The following is a 21,920-nucleotide window of genomic DNA, read 5'->3' on the forward strand; positions in this document are numbered from 1 at the left end:
TGGAAAAGGAAATGGTAGACTTTTGGAGAAAAAAAAAGCTTTGCAATATGAGATCCTTTTAGTCACAGGAACTGACTAAGTAGAGGGAAGAGGACTGGAAAGTTTTTTCTAGAAAGAAAAAAAAACTGTTAGACTCATAGAAGATGCTACTGAGTGCTTATAGTGTTTAAGATCATTCTAGAGCAGGATTCCTCAGCCTGGTCACTATTGAAGTTTTGGGCCAGGTAATTCTTTGTTGTGAGGGGCTGTCCTGTACATGGTAAGTGCTTGGTGGCATTCCGGCCTCTGCCCAGGAGTACCACCCCAGTTGTAACCATCAAAAATGTGTCCACACATTGCCAAATATTCCTGGGGTCCAAAATCATTCCAGTTCAAAAACCAGTGTTCTGGAGTCTTGCTGCTAAAAGTGTCGTCTGCAATTCAGTAGCAGCATCCGGAAGCTGTTAAGAAAAGAGGATTTCAAGCCTCCTATTCAGTATGATCCTAGTCATAATGAGTCAGAATTTGCATTTTAACAAGATTCCCAGGTGATTCATATGCATATTCAAGTTTGAAAAGCACTGTCAGATGATATGGATCATATTTATCCATTAGCAGGAGGGTAGTGGAGAAGAAGGAGGAATAGGAGGTAGAAAGAGGGAGGAAGGGAGTGAAAAAAGATGGAAGCTAAGAAACCTGGTTGATATTGGAGACACATAGCACTTTAAAACCAAGCATAAATAACTTTGCTTTTTGTGAAATTTTGAACAAAGTTGCCAGTGAGAACGTTAAAGAAGAGACTTTTATTATTGGGATTTTAAAGGGAAAAGTATTAGAAAATTAGAGATAAAGAAGTTAGGACTATATACGAAGTTAGCCACAAGTTTAAATCACCGAGGCCTAGATTAGAATCGTGACTATTAAAATCAAAGTGCTGAAAGCCAGAAGACTTACGAAGAAACAAATTGTAAGAAATGGTGAACAGCCAGATGTGAAAGAGAAATTACAAAGGCTTTTCGCATGCTGTTTCTCACACGGTCACCTTCTAAACTAGTCTGCATTATGCCAAGGAAAACCTCGAGAAAGGGAAGGGGATAGTAGTATAAGTAGCATTGAATTACTCACATAGGTCTCAGGTGACATCGTTTTGCCTCCTTTAATCCCTTCAATTTTATTTATAAAATCAGAATTTTCCATGGTATGATGGTTAATAATGCGTCAACTTGATTGGATTGAAGGATGCAGAGCATTGTTCCTGGGTGTGTCTGTGAGGGTGTTGCCCAAGGAGATAAACATTTGAGCCAGTGGACTGGGAGAGACAGACCCACCCTCAGTGTGGGTGGGCACCATCCAGTCACCTGCCAGCGTGGGTAGAATAAAGCAGGCAGAAGAAGGTGGAATGAGCAGACCTGCTGAGTTTTTGGCCTTCATCTTTCTCCCATGCTGGATGCTTCCTGCCCTTGAACATCAGACCCCAAATCTTTCGGCTTTTGGACTCTTGGTTTGGGACTCAGACTGGCTTCCTTGCTCTTCAGCTTGCAGACGGCCTATTGTGGGACTTCACCTTGTGATCATGAGAGTCAATTCTCCTAATAAACTCCCTTTCATATATTCATCTATCCTATTAGTTCTGTCCCTCTAGAGAACCTTAATACATATGGTATTAGTACAAGAGGTAAATTATCTTGTCTCTTCCTCAAGCTCTCCCTTGAACCCTTGCAAAAAGAAAGTTCACCACATTGTTTTCCTAAATATTACAACTCTATGTCCAGAGGATGATTGTCTTCCTGAGTACTTCTTAGTATTTCTACTCTTCATTCTTTTTAGTAATTCTGATCAGGACCTTTTATTTTCTATTATAACGGGCCAATGTGATGGTTAATTTTATGTGACATCTTGACTGAGCTGAAGGATGCCTGGTTAGCTGGTAACACATTATTTGTGTTTGTGTCTGCGAGGGTATTTCTGGACGAGTTTAGGATTTTAATTTATGGGTTGAGTAAAGAAGATCTGCCCTCACTTATGTGAATGGACATCATCTAATCCTATGAAAGCCTGAATTGAACAAAAAGGTGGAGGAAGGGTGCATTTGCTTCTCATTTGAGCTGGGACGGCCATATATACTCCCCTGCCCTCAGACACTGGTGCTCTGGGTTCTAGAGTCTTCGAGCTCCGATCTGGACCTACACTGTTGGTTCCTCTGGTTCTCAGGTCTTTGGATTCGGACTGAGTTACATCACCAGGTTTCTCCTGCTGGTTTTCCAGCTTGCAGAGGACAGATTATGGGACTTCTAGGCCTCCATAATTGTGTAAGTTAATTCCTGTAATAAATTTCCTGTTTTATAAATATATCTATATAGATATCTCTTATTGGACTGTTTCAGGCCATTATTCTTTATGTAAATCACTATTCTAAATGATTTACATATTTTATTTAATGATCACATCTACACTCTGGGGTAGTCCACCATTCAGGGTTCAGTGCAGGAAAAAGAAATTATTCTAGGAATTTCCAGTACATAGGAATTTTAATATACAGAAGTATGTGTTTATAAATTCATTGAAATGGCTGGTAGAGCAGAAACAGAAGGCTGCTTCTGGGGTTTTGGTGTTAAGCTAATGCCCTTATAGCTGTGACCCAGAAGAAACTGTTACTGCAACCACTGCTGTGGCTGCCACAGCTGCCCTATGCTAAGAAGACACTGCCCCTTGCATCTAGAGAGTGCAGCATTCATCTAACCCATACAAATCCTGTGTCTGTCAGGACCTGCGTGTCAACTCTCCCTGCTGCAGGAAGCTCACCTCTGCCTCCCTTTGAAATTTCAGGTGTGTGTATCTAACTGGCAGAGTCTATTTCATAGCCGGAACCCTATCTATAAGGGAGTCTGGAAAATGTACTTGCTCGTTTTCCAACTTCTTCAAGTAGAAGGGTTGAGAGAGCAATAGCTCATCTTCAGATGGAGGTTGAGAGAGCAACGGCCACCACAGATTTCAAGCTGAGTTGGACAGAACTGCAATTTTTTCTTGATTTCATTTGTTCTAAATAGACAAATTAATATCATGTGGAGTTGCTTATCTGGATATTTTCTTGTGATATATTTATAGTTTTAGCGACCTCTTTTCTTATTTTTAAAGTTTATATTTCAAAATATGTATGAATAGGATATTTTAAAGAACAAAATAGTGGTGATGACTCCCATTAAGAAATACTATTGGCTGCACATGGTGGCTCATGCCTGTAATCCCAGAACTCTGGAAGGACAAGGCAGGAGGACAGCTTGAGGCCAGTTCAACTAACCTGGACAACATAGCACAACCCCTGTCTCTACAAAAAAATTTTAAAAAATACTGTTTGTGCCAGGCATGGTGGGTCATGCCTATAATCCCAGCACTTTGGGAGGCTGAGGAGGGCGGACCACCTGAGGTCAGGAGTTCAAGACCAGCCTGGCTAACATGGTGAAACCCCATCTCCATTAAAAATACAAAAAAATTAGCCAGGCATGATGTGGTGGCACACACCTGTGGTCCCAGCTGCTTGGGAAACTGAGGCCAGGAGAATCGCTTGAACCTGGAAGGTAGAGGTTGCAGTGAGCTGAAATTGCACCACTGCACTCCAGCCTGGGCAACAGAGCTAGACTCTGTCTCAAAAAGAATAAAAACAAAAAATAAAATACTATTCCTCTTTCCGTATATTCATATCTTAATTATGTTGAACTTTTAGGCTTAAGATCAAACCTGGACATTTTCGTGATCAGTTTTGAAATCTTATAGTTATACACAGAAGGCATTTAAAATGTATATTAATATGCAGCCCTACAATATCTACTCAAGTCCATATTATTCACTCTTGCCTGAGCTGTAGCATAGCATTGATGGCTCATCGTACTCATCTCTGCCTAGCAAATTTTAGATTCTACTTGCAAAGTTAAAATTGTTTTTGTGGATTAAAAAACGATGAAAGGAGATAAAATGGGTGTCTCCTGAGGTCTCAATAAATAATTTGTTACGGCTATAAGACCTATACTGACACTCCCCTAAGCCCTCCTTAGGCCTTTGGCACAGCCTTTTTGTGAGCCTCATATAAAGTATAAGTTCAACAAATGTTGAATGAATACACAGAAGAACGCATTATATGTAAACCTGAATTTTTTATTTACCTTTATCCTGTGCTGTTTACTTCACTTAAGATTATAAATACTTTGAAAATAGGGATAGCATGTTTTATTTATTTATTTATTTATTTTTGGAGATGGAGTCTCACTCTGTCACCGAGGCTGGAGTGCAGTGGCACCATCTCGGCTCACTGCAACCTCCACCTCCCTGGTTCAAGCAATTCTCTTGCTTCAGCCTCCTGAGTAGCTGGGATTACAGGTACCGCCACCACACCCAGCTAATGTTTTGTACTTTTAGTAGAGACGGGGTTTCACTATGTTGGCCAGGCCAAGATGGTCTTGAACTCCTCAGGTGATCCGCCTGCCTCAGCCTCCCAAAGTGCTGGATTACAGGCGTGAGCCAGAATAGCATCTTATATGCTTTTATACCCCTCCTTTTCACCTCCTAATATGATCTGAGAACACAGGAAGTGATCAATATTTACTGAACCGAATCAATAGTTTTGAAATAAAGTATTTTATCAATTATGAACTGGTAACGTTTATATTTTAAAACTACTTTATTAAATAAAAAATTTTAAATAGAGAAACATTTAAAGAACAATTCAGCAATATTTCAACCAGCTAAAAAGAACCAACTTTTTTTTTTTTTTGAGACATGGTCTCTCTGTCTCTCTCTATTGCCCAGGCTGGAGTGCAGTGGTGTGATCTCAGCTCACTGCAACCTCTGCCACACAGTTTCAAGTGATTCTCCTGGCTCAGCCTCCCAAGTAACTGGGATTACTGGTGCCTGCCACCATGCCTAGCTAATTTTTGCATTTTTAGTAGAGACGGGGTTTCACCATCTTGGCCAGGTTGGTCTTGAACTCCTGACCTCGTGATCCACTTGCCTCAGCCTCCAAAAGTGCTGGGATTGTGGGTGTGAGCCACTGTGCCTGGCCTATTTTTTTATTTTTTAGAGACAGGGTCTTGCTATGTCACCCAGGCTAGAGTGCAGTGGTGCCATCATACCTTACTGTAACCTTGAACTCCTGGGCCCAAGTGATCCTCCTTCCTCAGCCTCCTGAATAACTAGTACTGCAGGCACTGCCACAGCCAGATAACTTTTTTATTTTTTGTAGAAATGGAGTCTTGCTAAGTTGCTCAGTCTGGTCTTGAACTCCTGGCCTCAAGCAATCCTCCTGCCTCGTGCAGGATTACAGGTGTAAGTAACAGCACTCAGCCAACATTTTGGTTGTTATTTGTTTTTTGCCCCTATGCCGAAGTTCTTGGTTTAAAAGTATAATCTTTGTGCATACATTTTTGTGTCCTGCTTGTTTTTCACTTATTATAATTGTTTGTGTTATTATGAGTTTTTATTTTTAAATCTGAATAATGGTGCATGCCTGCCACATAGTGGGCATTCAATAAATCAATAAGTTGATACTTTATTCATTTATTCATAAACATTAAGAATTACATTTTTAAAATATTTACTATTTTGATAGATGAGAAATGGAAACTTCTTTGATTTTTTAAAAAATTAAGATCACTTTTATTTATCGAAGAGCAAAATAGAATATTAACAAAATGTTAGCTAATAGAGAAATAACACCAGAAGAAGTCTCGTGCACGTGATTATCAGCTAAGTAACTGGTTGAAGTCAGGATATAAATCACTGGATAATTTTTCGTGGAAAGACAGAATAAATTGATGAGGCCCTTAACAAAGAAATGGAAATGAAAACCTTGCCCTTTGGAGAAAGAGCACTCTGTAATTCCTATAGCCACCACCTTTCGTCAAAGAGAAACAGGGTTGTGACAATGGTGCCATGAGCCTGGACCTAGAACCCTCTTCAGCTTGTTTCTTGCTTGACTTTGCAGAGCATACTGGGCATGACATAGAGGCCAGAGACTAATTTGACAATGGGAAGGTTAAAAACTTCATATCCTGGACCCACTCTTTGATCTTGAGCCATTAGTTCCACAGTTTCTCTTGGCCTTTCATGTCTAAAAAAAATGCCCACGTATTACTGTTACCACCTTGAGAGACGTGGCTGCTGCCATCAGTAGGTGAAAGGTTGTTTTGCTGTCTGAGATGGAAAGTTCCTAGCCAACACCTTATTTTCTGGCTGTATAAGACAGGCACCGAAAAAGTGAAGGGATGGGAGGATAGGCAGTCCAGCAGGTGACCATTTAGAACTTCATGCTATAAATGGTTTTGGATTTCCAAAGATGAAACGCGTCTCCCCAGCACAGGGCAGTTGCTCACACCCCCAGGGCCTGACTGGTTTTATCAATCTGGCTGTTCAGGGTCAGTGCAAAGGACATCCTCACCACCTGAATAGCACATATACACAGATGGTGATGACTCTGATATACAAGAAATTGTCATGAAATTACAGTCTCGCTTTTGCATAGCAACCTTTCACTTTTGGATCTGAAGGGCAAGATGCTTGTTGCCCACTGGACCAATCACTCTTGCTATTTAGGCCACAACAGTGCAGAAATGACTGGATGGAGCCGCACATCGCCTTGGTGCTGTTGTCCCAGTGGTAATGGCAGATGCTGTCCGTCAGGCCCTCAGCTACCTATACATTCAGCTTCTGTTCGTAAACAAAGGGCAGGATGGCCAAAGTCACCTTAGCAAGGAGAATAATTAGCAGCAGAATGAACAAGGACGTAAGCAGACACCTGTTTTTCTTGACAGAGCCTACGCAGCCCAGGAAGGCAACCACTGTGATAATGGAGCCCACGATGAGAGGACAAGCTCATTGCCCAGCGTGAGGGAGGGGAGCTTATGGAAGAGCACTCCCAAGCTGTTGTGGGTCAGCGGGTACATCCCCTAAAAGTGCAGCAGCCACAGAACCGAAAGAGCAAGTTGGGCCGTGCGCAGTGGCTCACGCCTGTAATCCCAGGACTTTGGGAGGCTGAGGTGGCAGGATCGCTTGAGACCAACCTGGGCAACATAGTGAGACCCTCAGTCTACAAAAAAATTTTTTTTAATTAGCTGGGTGTGGTGGTGCCTGTGCATGCCTGTGGTCCCAGTTACTTGGGAGGCTGAGGTGGGAGACTGCTTGAGCCCAGAAGTTCAAGCTGCAGTGAGCTATGATGGAGCCACTGCACTCCAGCCTAGGAGATACAGCAAGATCCTGTCTCAAAAAAAAAAAAAAAAAAGAAAGAAAGAAAGAAAGAACGAGAGAAAGAGAGAGAAAGAGAGAAAGAAAAAGAAAAACAGGACATACTTCCACAATTTCAAGCTTCTCGTGCCCATGCTGGGATATTCTGGCCCTTTTTCAGGCACTAGTCCTCAGCCCTTCAGAGAGAATTTGTGATTATCCTTCAGATGGCCAAGACAAGGCTGGTAACATTCATGTCTAGGGTTATTTCAAAACTTATTTGATGTTTGAAACTAGCATTACAACTTTACTATTGAGGATAATTTTTTTTAATGTGTTTATTGATCAACTGTATTTTCTTTTTTGTGAATTTTTCTTTTCAAATATTTTGTCCATTTATCTATTGTAAACTTGATTTTAATAAACTCATTATAATTAAAATTTATTAGTAAGACTTTTATGATTTTTGTTTTTAAAATAAGTGTTGGGCTGGGCACAGTGGCTCATGCCTGTAATCCTAGCACTTTGGGAGGCCAACGTGGGTGAATTGCTTGAGCTCAGGAGTTCCAGACCAGCCTGGGCAACATGAAACACCAGCTCTATAAAAAATACAAAAGTTAGCTGGGCGTGGTGGCGTGCACCTGTGGTCCCAGCTACCCAGAGGCTGAAGTGCCAGGATTGCTTGAGCCTGGGAGGTCAAGGTTGCAGTGAGCCATGGCTGCACCACTGTACTCCATCCTGGGTGACACAGAGAGAATCTATCTCAAGAAAATAAAATAAAAATAAAAAATAAGTGTCATCAAATTAAGAAACAATTGACAAAACGAAAGTAAATCTTTGTAATCACAGAGGGAAAAAATCAAGCAGAGGTAAATGTTAATTCAAATAGTAAACGATGCCATCTAGTGGAAAATTTACTTTGACTCATTTCTTTGGATTACAGGTTCATAAATTTCAATCCCCCCAAATTTGGAATTGATGGGCTTTGTTAAAACACATAGTCCAGCCCCTCTTCTGCCTAGAGATTTCTAACTTCATGTGTGTGATAATCCAATAATTGTGTTTCAATAGTATCCATATTGGAAATTAGAAAAATTCCATTTCAGTTAAAAAGAGTGTCCCAGAAGTACCTTGTGCTTTCCCTTTTCATCAGAATGTTTACTAGTTTCACCATAATAAATAATTTTATTGCTAACAACGTTCTTTAGATGTGTTAGCCCCTGTACTGTTTTACTTGGATTGTTTTATTTAGTCTGTTCAAACACCATAAGTTACATACTATTATTATTGTATTTCACAAGTGAGAAGGTTGAGGGGGAGAACTTGAGTAGCTTCTCCAAGGTCACACAGGTATACTGTATCTGAGCTCAGAAACCATCAGGTTATTGTGCACAGGCCTATGTGACAGGAAAGGTCATAGCCATGTGAACAGTGAAAAGGGACTAACTTTTAAAAGCCCAGTTCCAGTCCCATGTTCCTATACTATCATCTACATTTAGCTTAGTATACTACGGGCAGAAATGAATCGTATTACTGAGGGCTATTTAGGGACATTTTGCTTTGATATGTTGCAATTTAATACGCACATGGTGACAGTCATACATTCAGATGTTCCTTAAATATTGGTTGTTGATTTCTGGTGTTATAAATTTGAGGATGTTTTCAATACTTTGCTGTTACTCTCTATTCTTCCCCTAAATAAAGTAAACGGAATTGCCTCAAACGCTCTATGTGCAGGCAAACTGAAACTAATTTATTTATAACTGGTTAGAAAACCCAGTTGATAGAGATCTGTCAGCCAAGCTAGTTGAGGCATGTCAGCCTAGCTAGCTGAGGCTTAAGCGTGGGTGCCTTCCCCTACCCAACAAGGGCCAAGGGTTGGGCCCACTCAGTGCTGGCAGAAGTCAAGTGCTGTTTCTCCTTAAGCAGAAACTTATCTTTCCGACAGTTCACCCCTTCCCTTGAGCCCAAAGTATCAACTGACTTCAACTGAAAATTAATTCCTGCTACTGCCCTAGTCGGAAATAGTGTGAAGGTGACATAGGAACTTTACAGTAGTTTCCCTTGAGGGTAAGTCCTGGTAACTGCCCTATTCTCTAGTCCGTTAGTGACTGGGGGGGTAAGTCCTGATAAATGCCCTATTCTCTAGTCCCTTAGTGACTCTAATAACCGACTATGAAAGATTTCTTTGTGGGGGAAGGAAGGTGTGGCAACCGGAGACTTTCATTATCTCTTAAATATCTATCCAGTAGAAGTGTTTCCTTTTTGGTATCCTATAAACTACATTAACCTTAGAAAATCTCCTGAGCATTAGTGAACAAAGAACATCAAAAAATTAACTTTTTTTAAAAAAAACAGGATGGCCCAAAAAACAAATAGACAAAAAATTAGGATGAACGCATAAACATTTCTCAATTTCTTTTTACATTGGAGTGGGAGAGAAATTTGAAAATATAAACATATTTTCGTATTCTTTCCTTCCAGCCCCAGGAACTCAAAGTGTGAAATGATAATGCCCAGAGATGCAAAAAAAAGTTCAGGTTGATATTCAGCAGAACGGAGGGAAAAAATGGATGACTAACAAGAAACTTTGAGTCTTCGGACATGGAAAAACTAGATGAAATAAAAATAAAAATAGACAACATTAATGGAGCACTAATTTGTGCCAGGCACTTTTCTAAATGTTCTTCGAATGCACAATCACATTTATCCCCTACCTTGACAGAACAAGGTAGGTACAATTATTAATCTTATACAGATAAGTAAAATGAGCAGTTAAGTCACTTGCCGAAGTAATCCGGCTACTAAACTGTGGACAGGAAACCAAGCTGTCAGGCCCCAGAGCCCAAGTTCCCATCTACTACACTGTAAGAAAGAGATCTAACATGCATCACTTCCTCGGAGAGTCGGAGAGTCGGAGAGTCGGAGAGTCGGAAGCAAACCTGGGATACAAATTCACTGAATGGATCACCCATTTGACTGACAGACATCTGCCTGTTACACAGTTATTTAGGCCCTTTGCGGCCTCCAAGCTCATTGATAGAAGTAAATTAGTTGTGCTTTATTACGCAAATACTTCACAATGACTGGGTCTCAGGCAGGAAGAATTTATATATTTTGGAGGGTCAGAGGCCTAGACCATTCCTTCCAGGTTCTCACTTTTTTAAATGAGACAGAAAGAAGTCAAACAAGATTACAGAAACTAATGGTATAGTAAAGACGTACATGAAACAAATGAACGCTTTCAATACATCCATGGCAATACATTCAATACAATACATGACAGTGTGTTTGAAACTTCACTTGGAGGTAACCACGTAGGTCTAAGCCTAACTCCCTACAACTCTGAGATCTGGCCACTGGCTTCCTAACATCTCTGCCACAGGCCCCAGTGAAAGCCCAGACACCTCGACTTAAACACTGATTTAGTTTGTAGTCTGGTAAGGCGGCGGGGCACCCACTAGAGGCCTCAGCCCTGGGGCTGTCCTACGGCCTGCAGATGACGTCCGTGGGAAAAGCAGTCGGAGCAGGAGCACCCTCGGAACCAAAGCGCCCGCCCCGCCTACTCACCGGCAGCGTTTCCCAGAGCACCAGGGGGCGGGGCCTGGTCGGCTGGCTTGGACTACCGCGGAGCGAGGAGCTCGGCCCCGGCTGGCGGAGGCGCAGTGAGGCCTGGTCTCCGGCTGCCATACCATGCTGAGCGGAGCACGCGGCAGGCTCGCCTCAGCGCTGCGGGAAACTAGCGCAGCGCGGTCCGCGGTCGCCTGTAGGTGTCTGCACGCGTCGGGCTCGCGGCCTTTGGCCGACCGGAGCAACAAGACGGAGGAGCCGCCCCGCGCCTTCGATCCGGCGCTGCTGGAGTTCCTGGTGTGCCCGCTCTCCAAGAAGCCGCTCAGGTGACTCGCTGGTCTTGGCCCTTCCTTCGCAGCCTCCCGGTGGGCGGAAAGGGAGTGGTGGACCGCGGCCTGTCTCAGCCACTGGGGACTTGTAGGTCGGTCAGTACTCTCCGCTGCCATATTCTGGACTCTGTCCCCGCCGGTGCATGCACCTCCCGCTGCGGCGGGCAGAACGGGGGAGACCGGAGGCCGGGGGAGCCGCGTCCCACATCTCCCAGAGCACATAGCCAGCCTGCCGGAATGGCTCGAAGCGTTTTAGGCTTCGCGACCGGCTGCTCTTTGCAATCACCCGGGGACCGTTTTAAAAATGCCGATTCCCCTGCAGCCCCCAAGACGGGCAGACTTGGAATGCTCGGGGGATGGGACCTGAACATTTGTATTTTCTTTTTTTCCTTTTAAGAGACAGGGTGCCCCCCTACGTTGCCCAGACTGGCCTAGAACTCCCACCTCAGCCTCCTCAGGAGTCGGGAGACAGGCGCCGCCCCCACGCCCAGCTTATTTGTGTTCTTAAATGGTCCCTAAATGATTTCTAACGTACCACCAGGTTCTTGAATTACTGCGATTCAGGACAAGTCCAAAGCCATCCGGTTTTTAAGCCAAGATAATGAAAAGTATTTTACCCTCCAGATTCTTGTGAAAGTGTCTTGTACAACTGGTGCCTGACAATCTTAAGCAATTCAGCTGTGTATGCTGCCTGGTGGCTCTTAGTTGTGGCCTAGCAGATTTCTTAGAAGCCTCTTTAACCTAGTTTTTGGGAAGACAGCTCTACAGTTTCCAAGCTCCCAAAAATGGAATATTGACAACACTAACGCTAGTATTACAAATCGCATAAACGAAACACCAAAACGTTGTCAGTGGTTATCTTTGAGTGGTAGATTGCTAGCAATTTTTCATATTTCTTTTTTCCCATAATAAACATATTCAGTTTTCTCAAACCTTGAAATTATTTGATTTGCGTTTATAACTAGCTCACTGCAGACTTACTGCTTTCCAAAGTTTTCTCATTTCTGCCCTCTCACCTTTTCCAGTGATTTCCTTCTAATGGATTAGTTAAGTTTTTCTACTTAGCATTTATTCTAAAACGAAGAAGTTGATTTTTCTCTAGTGTTTATTCCAGTAGTAAATTAACAGGGATGATTTGGGGGTTGACCAAAGTAATGAAGGAATATTTGGATAAGAGAGGGGGATCTTTTCTGACTAGTATGAAAAAAAAATTAAGGAATAACTTGTGAATAAGGTGAAAAAGAGAATATGAGAGAAACTGACTAAAATGGGAATCATTATAGATTCTAAGAGAATTTTTCTAAGATAAAAGGTTGAATTGGCTATCGTTGCTTTTAATTAAAGAAGACTATTCTGGGATTAACTCCATACCAAGAATTGGATAAATGGTGGTATTTGTTGAAAATCAGGCTCTTCAATTATTTTATTTTTCCACAACTCATTTTGTTCTTTTTTTTTTCCACCCCAGATATGAAGCATCAACAAATGAATTGATTAATGAAGAGTTGGGAATAGCTTATCCAATCATTGATGGGATTCCTAATATGATACCACAGGCAGCTAGGATGACGCATCAAAGTAAGAAGCAGGAAGAAGTGGAGCAGCGCTAGTTCATAATTAAAAAAACATAAAACGCAACAGCCAACTTTTCTTAGTACCATATACCTTTTAAAACACAGTGGCAGGTAATAAGTGGAAGAGAAGAATGTTTCTGTCTCTTCCTACATTGACCGTTCTTATTCCACTGGTTTCTTTAACAGGACTGTTCTACTCAGCCTCTGTGGAAGAAAACTTCCCACAGGGCTGCACTAGCACAGCCAGCCTTTGCTTTTACAGCCTGCTCTTGCCTATTACCATACCAGTGTATGTATTCTTCCACCTTTGGACTTGGATGGGTATTAAACTCTTCAGGCATAATTGATGCAACTAGAGTCAATATGCTGTATACATTAATGGTAGTTCTTGGGCATCTATCTCTGAAAGCTCAAATGGATGGAATTGAGTTTGTGGGAAAGAGGCTTTGCTTTGCGCATATCAGGCTTAGGACTGTGGGAGGCTTAAGTTGCAGGTGCTTCTTTTATTGTGCTCTTGCTCTGCCCTTGTTTTTTGAAGGCTCTGACTTATAACTGCTGTATCAGAAGAAACATTTTGACAGTGTCTTGTGGGAGATAAACATCCCTAATTGACATGTGATGACTATTTCTTATTCCATTCATCTAAGAGTCATTGAAATTTTGTTTTGCTTGTTTGTTTAACTTCAAGGTCTTTGGTGAAGTCACATGTTAGGGATGACTGAAATAATTCCAAAGGAGTGATGTTGGAATAGTCCCTGTAAGGGAGAGAAATGCATTTGAACGAATGTGATACAAAATCATATAATGAAATAGAAATTTCATGTACTTACAAAAATTGAGTTTGTAAAATTACCTTCATTTCTTTGACATTAAATGCTTATATTAGCAATAAAGATGTTGACACTTTCCCATAAAAAATAAACCAGTTTGTAATCATTTGTTTTGTTTATTTGTTTGGTCACAGAAGTGTTATTGATACTAAGGGAAGTTGTAAAACTGCACTAAATATAGCTGTGTTTAGAGAGGTACTTAATACCTAAAATAGAATCATTTCCTAGGAAAGTAGGGGGTGGGAAGACTTGCAAGTAGTGGATTGTGCCCTGTTGAGCTTAGAGCCATATTTAGAGCTACATTTCAGTTTATTTTCCCAGGACGCTGAATAACACCACTAAGGGCATGAGCATCGACACATTAATAGCCTCTGATTTTCCAGAACTTTCAGTAAGACTAATCGAGCATAGTATAATACTTCTGAAGTATAGTGTGTTTCAGTAGTTAACCCAGAGAAACCTAAGAACCGAATACAAACTTTATTTTTATTGGAATCTTATGTTAACAGAAACCTGAAACAGTGATTCTTCTGCATCAAAAAATTAAGACATGTTAGATGTGTTGTCTTTTGAATTAATTCAGGGTATACTGTAGTATAAATGACATGTTAAAATTACCCTATGGCAACATACAGATAACCTGGAAGACTACAGGTTCCCAGATATTTCCTGAAGAGTTGTTCTTTTCAGTTAACCCTAAATCTCACACTTAACCAAGTCAGGGAAAAGGAAACAATTCTGAAAAGTACGTACTCTATCTCAAGAAGTCAATTTCAATGTCAGCTTTTGGGGAAGTTGAGTGTTTGACCATTTTAGGAAACACTGACACGCATGCCCTTGGGGAGTTTAGTATTTAACACCATCCTCTCACTAATATAATTTATTTAGCTATCAGTTGTTATAGTATAAACATACACCAGGTACAATTATAAACATAGTGCTGTGCCTTCAATCTTATAACCCTAAGGAGTAGGTAATATTAGCACCATTTTACAGATAAGGAAACAAGCACAGAGAGATTAAGTGACTTACCCAAGGTAACACAGCTAATAATTCGATTGAAATGTAAACCATCTAGCCATCCGGCTTCAGTCTTAACTACCATGCCATGTGCCACTTTATTTTGTACTATTTGGTCCTTTCTATTTACAAGAACAACAAGAATCAAAATGCTTAGTTTCTAATTTTTATTCAAGACTGGACTAGGTGGCCATCCCCCTGCTTTTTTTTTTTTTTTTTTTTTTTTTTTTTTTTTTTGAGACAGGATCTCACTCTTTTGCCCAGGCTGGAGTGCAGTGGCATGGTACGATCATGGCTCACTGCAGCCTCCACCTCCTGAGTCAAGTGATTCTCCCACCTCAGCCTCCCAAGTAGCTGGGACTACAGTCACCTGCCACCATACCCGGCTAATTTTTTTTGTATTTTTTTGTAGACATGGGATTTCACCATGTTGTCCAGGCTGGTCTCAACTCCTGGGCTCAAGCGATCTACCCGCCTCGGTCTCCCAAAGTGCTGGGATTACAGGAGTGAGCCACTACACCCAGCCAGTGTCCTTATTGCTTAAGGCACCGTACACTTTATTCTAGCACTTAACCTTGTGCTGCAATTGTGTGGTTTTTGTCTCCTGTCTATACAGTAAATGCTGAACATTTTAAATCTAATGTTTAGCACAGAGCAGGCAGTAAGTGCCTCCTGAATGAACACATGGCTCTGAGAAGCCTTATAACTTCAACCAAGTTTCTTAGCATTCTGGGCCTCATTTTTAGGGCTAAAAGTCCTAACCCTTGTTTCATAAAATGGTGAGGATCAAATAAAATTTTATATGTGAGGGTACTTTGTAAAGAACTAAGTGATACTTCTAGAGACCATGTGAGGAACTTTGTGAACCCATTCGCCAGTGAAACAAGCCTAACTATTGAAAATTATAAACAAAACAACCATTTAAACAATCTGGAAGTTGTCCTAAGGGCATACAGCTCATTAAATGAAGAAACATTCAAGGAAACCTACTGAAACTTAATAAGAACAGCAAGTGTTTGTCATCTGACCCAGCAACCATTTCTTTTTTGCTCCCTTTCAGCTCGGCAATGGCCACTCCAGGAGGGTGCAGTCAGGAACACAGGGCTTGCTCTTCCCCCAGCTCCTAGTTGAGGGTTATGGTACCTCCCAGGAGGCACAGGCCATCAGCATAGTAAAGGTAATTATGTAATTATAAAAGACAGTATAAGTGCGTATTTCGTCATTCTTATTTATAGGGCAATTACAGAAAAAAACCATGTATACGCAAGATGCATTGTATTTGGGAGCCTGTAACATAGATAACATATTTAGTATTAACATCACAAAGGAAATGGAGGTAAGCAAAGCTGTATTTGCAGTACGAAAATGATACCAGATAGTAACTTGAATTCATAGAAATACACGAAGAGAACCACAAGAGGTAAATAATATTAATGTAATGAATGCTATAAATATATACTTGCTCTCCTTTTCTCAGTTTAAGAGACATTAGATTATATAAAGTAATTATAACTAAGTGTTGAGTTTGTAACATACAGATGTGATTACGTAACAATGGCACAGCAAGAGGGAAAAAGGAATTGCGCACTTGATACGTGGCTAGGTCAAATAATGCTTCTATATCTTACCGACACTTTTTTGTTGTTGTTGTCGTTGTTGTTTGAGATGGAGTCTCACTCTCACCCAGGCTGGAGTGCAGTGGCACGATGTCTGCTCACTGCAACCTCCGCCTCCTGGGTTCAAGTGATTCTCCTGCCTCAGCCTCCCCAGTAGCTGCGATTACAGGGGTGCAACCACCACACCTGGCTAATTTTTATATTTTTAGTAGAGATGAGGTTTCACCATGTTGGCCAGGCTGGTCCTGAACTCCCGACCTCAAGTGATCCACCCTCCTCTGCCTCCCAAAGTGCTGGGATTACAGGAGTGAGCCACCATGCCCAGCCTCTTATTGACATTCTTATGAACAGATCAGCAGTTTTAAAAGACCTCTTAAGCCTTCATACACTGCTGGTGAGAATTTAAAATGTTGCAGCTTCTTTGGAAAACAGCAAGACCACAAAAGGTCAAATGTAGAGTTGCCACATGACCCAGCAATTTCACTCCCAGGTATATACTCAAGAGAAGTGAGAACTTAAGTACTCACGATAGTTTGTATGCAAATGTTCATAGCAGCATCATTTAGAATAGCCAAAAAGCAGAAACAACCCAAACGTCCATAAACTGATGAATGGATAGATAAAATGTAATATGAATATAATGAAATAATATTTGGCAATATAAAGTAATAAAGTAGTGATACATGCTAGACTATGGATGAACCTTGCAAACATTATGCTAAGTCGTAGAAGCCAGTTATGAAAGGTCACATAGTCTAATTTCATTTATTTGAAATGTCCATAATAGTCAATCTCTAGAGACAGACAGTAGATTAGTAGCTGCATAGAACGGGGGAAGAAGGGGGAGATTGTGCAGTTTTGGCTAAAGGATACAAGGTTTCTCTTTGGGGTGATCAAAATATTATAAAATGGACTATGGTGGCACTTTGGGAGGCCAAGGTGGGAGGATCGCTTGAGCCCAGGAGTTCGAGACCAGCCTGGGCAACATAGGGAGACCCTGTCTCTACAAAAATTAAAAACAAATAAAAAAAATTAGCTGGGCATGGTGGTGTGTGCCTGTGGTCCCAGCTACTCAGGAGGCTGAGGTGGGAGGATCCAGCCCAGGAGGTCAAGGATGCGGTGAGCCATGATCATGCCACTGCACTCCAGCCTGGGCAACCCAGCAAGACCTTGTCTCAAAAAAAAAAAAAACCAACAAAACCCAAACAGAAAAATTGACTGTGGTGATGCTTGCACAATTCTGTGAAGATACTAAAAACCATTGAGTTATACACTATATATGGTTGAGTTACATGCTGTGTGAATTCTATCTCAATAAAGTTGTTAGAGGAAAATTTAAAAAGCAGTATCTCAGTGTCCAGCCTAAGGCTCAGTGGTTCCAGGTCACTTGCTGGAGGTCAGATGCTGGTTAGAGGCATGGCCAAAAGTGAATGCAGGTCTTACGCCTTCTAAATTTTGTCCACCCATTGTGCTACTTCTAGTGACCCTATGAAATATGACACCCTGTATTGGGAATTCAACAGGTTTCTAGCGTTCCTTCCCAAGCTTCTCACTAGCAGATCATCCTGGCTTCATATCTGTTCATAGGGACACAAGCTGACCATTATGTACCTCATGCTGCACGCCAGGGCTTTGACCCCACCACTTCCATCTGTTGCACTGTAAACTCACCATGAGGAACACTGTCTTATTCCTACATTAGTGAAACTCTTCCCCACTCCTCCTCCTCAATAACTCGCTGACTTCACAATGCCAGGGGACCTATTGCTTTCTTAGAGACTCTTCACAAGATTCTCTTTGTAAGTGTCCTCAACTGCATCCCTGACAAATCATCTTTAACCACCTGTTACTGAGATCCTTCCCACCAGCTCTAAATGAGAAATTCCCATCCTGAGGGAGCAAAACCTGGCCTATTGTGTGACCTACTCTCCTCCTTTATTTGCTGCCAAGCCTGCCAAGGAGGGGATTGGTTTGGTTTTGGTTTGTTTTGTTTTTGAGACATAGGCTTGCTCCCGGGTTCACGCCATTCTCCTGTCTCAGCCTCCCAAGTAGCTGGGACTACAGGCCCCCGCCACCACGCGGGGATTTTTTGTAGAGACGGGATTTCACCGATTAGGCAGGATGGTCTAGATCTCCTGACCTTGTGATCCGCCCGGCTCGGCCTCCCAAAGTGCTGGGATTACAGGCGTGAGCCACCGTGCCCGGCCCAAAGAAGGGAATTTTAAGGAGGCCCCTCTGAACTTGAGACTGCATCTGTAAGATGAAAATTACGATACCTACTTCCAGACCAAGGGAGAGTTTTAAGTTAGGTAGAGAATGTGAGACTATCTAGGAGAGCCAAGAGCCACCGTAGATTCTCCCTACTGTGTGTAGTGGTAGAGAAAGCCTGTCCACTATTCCAAGTTTTGTCCCTCTTAGTGAAATGCTCCATTTGGAGGCGAGTGTTGTCTTCTGCGTTTGCCACTAGATGGCACTTTTGGTTAACTCATGGGACCAATGGCCACTGAGCCCTCAGAAGGAAGCAGAAAGAGAACTGCACTGGTGAAATGCAGAGCTAGGTAGCGTCCAGCAGAATGCCATGAGAGCCGAAGTGAATCCTGAAAAATGAATAGGAATAACCAAGACAGAGGAGGAGGCAGAATTGAAGAGAGGAGGTGAGGAGGAGGGAGAGAGAGTGGTGCAATGGGAAGAGGGTTCCAGGCAAAAGAAAAAGCACGTGTGAAAACACAGAGAAGAGACTGGCCCATTCAGGAAACTGAAATAGAATCATGGGCTGCTTAATGATGTTTCCATTAACAACAGACCACATATACAACCCATAAGATTATATGAGGAGCTAAAAATTCCTGTCACCTAGTAGCATCATAGCTGCCATAATGTTGTAAAGCAATTGCTTTATTTTTTAAATAAATGTAGTGTAGCCTAAGTGTGCAGTGTTTATAAAGTATACAGTGGTATAATGTCCTAGGCCTTCACATTCACTCACCACTCACTCACTGACTCACTCAGAGCAACTTCCAGTCCTGCAAGCTCCATTCATGCTAAGTACCATTTTTTAAAATCTTTTATATCATATTTTTACTGTACCTTTTCTATTTTTAGATATACAAATATCGACCATTGTGTTACAATTGCCTACATTGTTCAGTACAGTACACATGCTGTACAGGTTTGTAACATCATGCAAACATCACAGAGTGTACTTACAAACACAGCGTGTAAGTGTACTCTGTGATGTTTACACAGTAACAAAATCTCCCAAACAGTGGGAGATGAGGCTGGAGCTGTACACTGGGCACATCAAGAAGGATTTGGGAGCTGTAATAATAGTGTCAGTGAAATCGGAATTTATTACCTGACTTTTAAATTATTTGGATTTGTGCAGCTGATAAACACTATCGTTGTTTTTCCCATGAAAAAGGAAAAAAAAGCACGTGCAGCATTCCAGAGGGTTTGTGTGTTACAGATCCCTGCTGTGGCAAGTGTTCATACTTACAGTACAGTAACCACTTGTCACATGTAGATATTGAGTACTAGAAATGTGACTGTGATTGAGAACCTTTTAAATGTATTGAATTTTTATTAAAGAGCCAATACAGCACGGCACAGTTCTAGACTGTTTTTCCCACTGCTGCCAATGAATGTGTTCACTTTTCAAAATTCTTCAAAGACTAAGCCTTATGTACAGAGGAGTCCAATTTATTGGACAGTGCAGATATAGATTTCCAGCTTCACAGCAAGCTCTGCTGGACAGTGTTGGTCTAGATACAGGGAGACCAATTGAGAGGCTAATGAAGTGATGGGACAAGAGATGATTTTTTTTTTTTTTTTTTTTTAGACTGAGTCTTGTTCTGTCGCCTAGGCTGGAGTGCAATGGCACAATCTCGGCTCACTGCAACCTCCGCCTCTTGAGTTCAAGCAATTCTTCTGCCTCAGCTCCCCAAGTAGCTGGGATTACAGGCACCCACCACCATACCCAGCTAATTATTGTATTTTTGGTAGAGACAGGGTTTCACCATGTTGGCCACGCTGGTCTCGAACTCCTGACCTCAGGTGACCCACCCGCCTCGATGTCCCAAAGTGCTGGGATTACAGGTGTGAGCCACTGTGCCCAGCCAGTAGATGATGATCTTGAACTTCGAGCACTGGCAGCAGTGGGGTTACAGAGATGTTAAAACTAAAATTATTAGAACTTGACTTGAATGTGGGATGTGGTAAAAAAGAGGGAGAAATGGAAGATGACCGTCGGCTTCTTCTTGAAGATATTGGTGGGATCACTCCAAGCTGTGAAATATAGAAAAACATTTTTGGACTAAAAAATTACAATTTTCTCCTTGCAAATGTTGAGATTAAAGAGCCAAGGGGCATATAGGTAGTGACATAGACTACATAGAAAAATGGCTATGGTGCTGGAATATATGAATTCCTGTAGGTCAGAGGTATAGCTCCAGGTATCACAGGCAGACCTCATCTGTCAGCTTAAAGAGGAGACACTTTAGCCGTGGGCCCAGTAATAACTGAAGCCATAGACTTGGTCAGGAGTCCAGGGGTTGGGGGTGTAAGGATACAAAGGAAATGGAAAATAAGCCAAGAAAAGGAGAGCAGTAATCAAAGGCTTCAAATGTGGTAGAAATGATTTAAGATGGAAATAACAAGTTTCTGTTGATATTTGCAACAAAAAAAGTCATCTGTGGCTTTTACTGGAGCAGTCTGAGTGGGAGAAGTGGGGGACTGGAGGGCAGATCACAGTGTCACAGAGATATTAAGGCTGGAATTTCCTAATTGTAGATTTTTAGGAAAAAGCATAGGAAGAAGGGAAAGGGGGATATATAATGGAAGAGGGAAATTCTAAAATATATTATCTTAATGGCAGAAATGTGGATATGGAAGAGCCTGTGGTGAAGCAATTGAAGATTAGAAGACATAGGAAAGCTGGCTGGGCATAGTGGCTTACGCCTGTAATCCCAGCACTTTGGGAGGCCAAAGTTGGTGGATCACCTGAGGCCAGGAGTTGAGACCAGCTTGGGCAACATGGCCAAACCCCATCTCTACCAAAAATATAAAAATTAGCTGGGTGTGGTGTGCATGCCTGTAATTCCAGCTACTTGGGAGGCTGAGGCATGAGAATCCCTTGAACCCAGGAAGCAAAGGTTGTGGGGAGGCAGAGGTTGTGGTGGGCCAGCATCGCACTATTGCATTCCAGCCTGGGCAATAGAGCGAGGCTCTGTCTCAAAAAAAGAAAAAAAAAAAAAAATAGGAAAGCATGGAGAAATGATGGAGGTCTTAGAGATGGAAAGGAATACAATCAGAGCACAAATAGAGCACAAGACACCTCTCCTCAGAGACAGGGAGGGAGAAAGAAACCAAGGGTGTTGGAAGTGGGTTTACGGATAGCTAGCAAGTAGGAAATTCCAGGCCAGGCGCGGTGGCTCACGCCTGTAATCCCAGCACTTTGGGAGGCCAAGGCGGGTGGATCACGAGGTCAGGAGATTGAGACCATCCTGGCTAACACGGTGAAACCCCATCTCTACTAAAACTACAAAAAAATAGCTGGGCGTGGTGGTGGTCGCCTGTCATCCCAGCTACTCAGGAGGCTGACAGGAGAATCGCTTGAACCCAGGAGGCAGAGGTTGCAGTGAGCTGAGATCATGCCACTGCGCTCCAGCCTGGGCAACAGAGTGAGATTCCATCTCAAAAAAAAAAAAAAGAGGAAATTCCAGAGGTAGATCCCACTCTATCAAGTTAGGTCTAATCGGTGGACATCACACACCAGGTACAACTATTACTCTTTCT

At 42.1% G+C, this 21,920-nt stretch overlaps 3 protein-coding genes and 1 pseudogene across 3 annotated transcripts in view; 2 read left to right on the forward strand and 2 right to left on the reverse strand.

The window, feature by feature from the left end:
* Positions 1 to 10,771, reverse strand: part of HERC3 (HECT and RLD domain containing E3 ubiquitin protein ligase 3) — a 219,816-nt gene extending 209,045 nt beyond the window's left edge. The window contains exon 1 of the mRNA XM_011990724.1: positions 10,650 to 10,771. The gene's annotated coding sequence lies outside the window, so the exon portion shown is untranslated. The remainder of the gene's footprint in view (positions 1 to 10,649) is intronic.
* On the reverse strand, positions 6,332 to 7,343 carry LOC105547219 (annotated as a pseudogene).
* Positions 10,772 to 10,778: 7 nt separating the features above from the next.
* Positions 10,779 to 13,579, forward strand: PYURF (PIGY upstream reading frame). The gene is made up of 2 exons (XM_011990722.1): positions 10,779 to 11,084; positions 12,556 to 13,579. Exons 1-2 carry the CDS (start codon positions 10,882 to 10,884, stop codon positions 12,695 to 12,697), a joined length of 345 nt encoding a protein of 114 aa, XP_011846112.1. The 5' UTR covers positions 10,779 to 10,881; the 3' UTR covers positions 12,698 to 13,579.
* PIGY (phosphatidylinositol glycan anchor biosynthesis, class Y) lies at positions 10,781 to 13,583 on the forward strand. Its single transcript, XM_011990720.1, has 2 exons — positions 10,781 to 11,084; positions 12,556 to 13,583. Exon 2 carries the CDS (start codon positions 12,793 to 12,795, stop codon positions 13,006 to 13,008), a length of 216 nt encoding a protein of 71 aa, XP_011846110.1. The 5' UTR covers positions 10,781 to 11,084; positions 12,556 to 12,792; the 3' UTR covers positions 13,009 to 13,583.
* The last annotated feature ends 8,337 nt before the right edge of the window (positions 13,584 to 21,920 follow it).

Source organism: Mandrillus leucophaeus, unplaced genomic scaffold (assembly GCF_000951045.1).
Source record: "Mandrillus leucophaeus isolate KB7577 unplaced genomic scaffold, Mleu.le_1.0 Scaffold381, whole genome shotgun sequence".
Classification (NCBI taxonomy): domain Eukaryota; kingdom Metazoa; phylum Chordata; class Mammalia; order Primates; family Cercopithecidae; genus Mandrillus; species Mandrillus leucophaeus.

Excerpts from the sequence above, each read along its gene's own strand:
- PYURF (XM_011990722.1), top strand. The coding sequence starts at position 10,882 with ATGCTGAGCGGAGCACGCGGCAGGCTCGCCTCAGCGCTGCGGGAAACT. Across the intron at positions 11,085-12,555 it reads CTCTCCAAGAAGCCGCTCAG|ATATGAAGCATCAACAAATG; the intron begins GTGACTCGCTGG and ends TTTCCACCCCAG.
- PIGY (XM_011990720.1), top strand. The coding sequence starts at position 12,793 with ATGTTTCTGTCTCTTCCTACATTGACCGTTCTTATTCCACTGGTTTCT.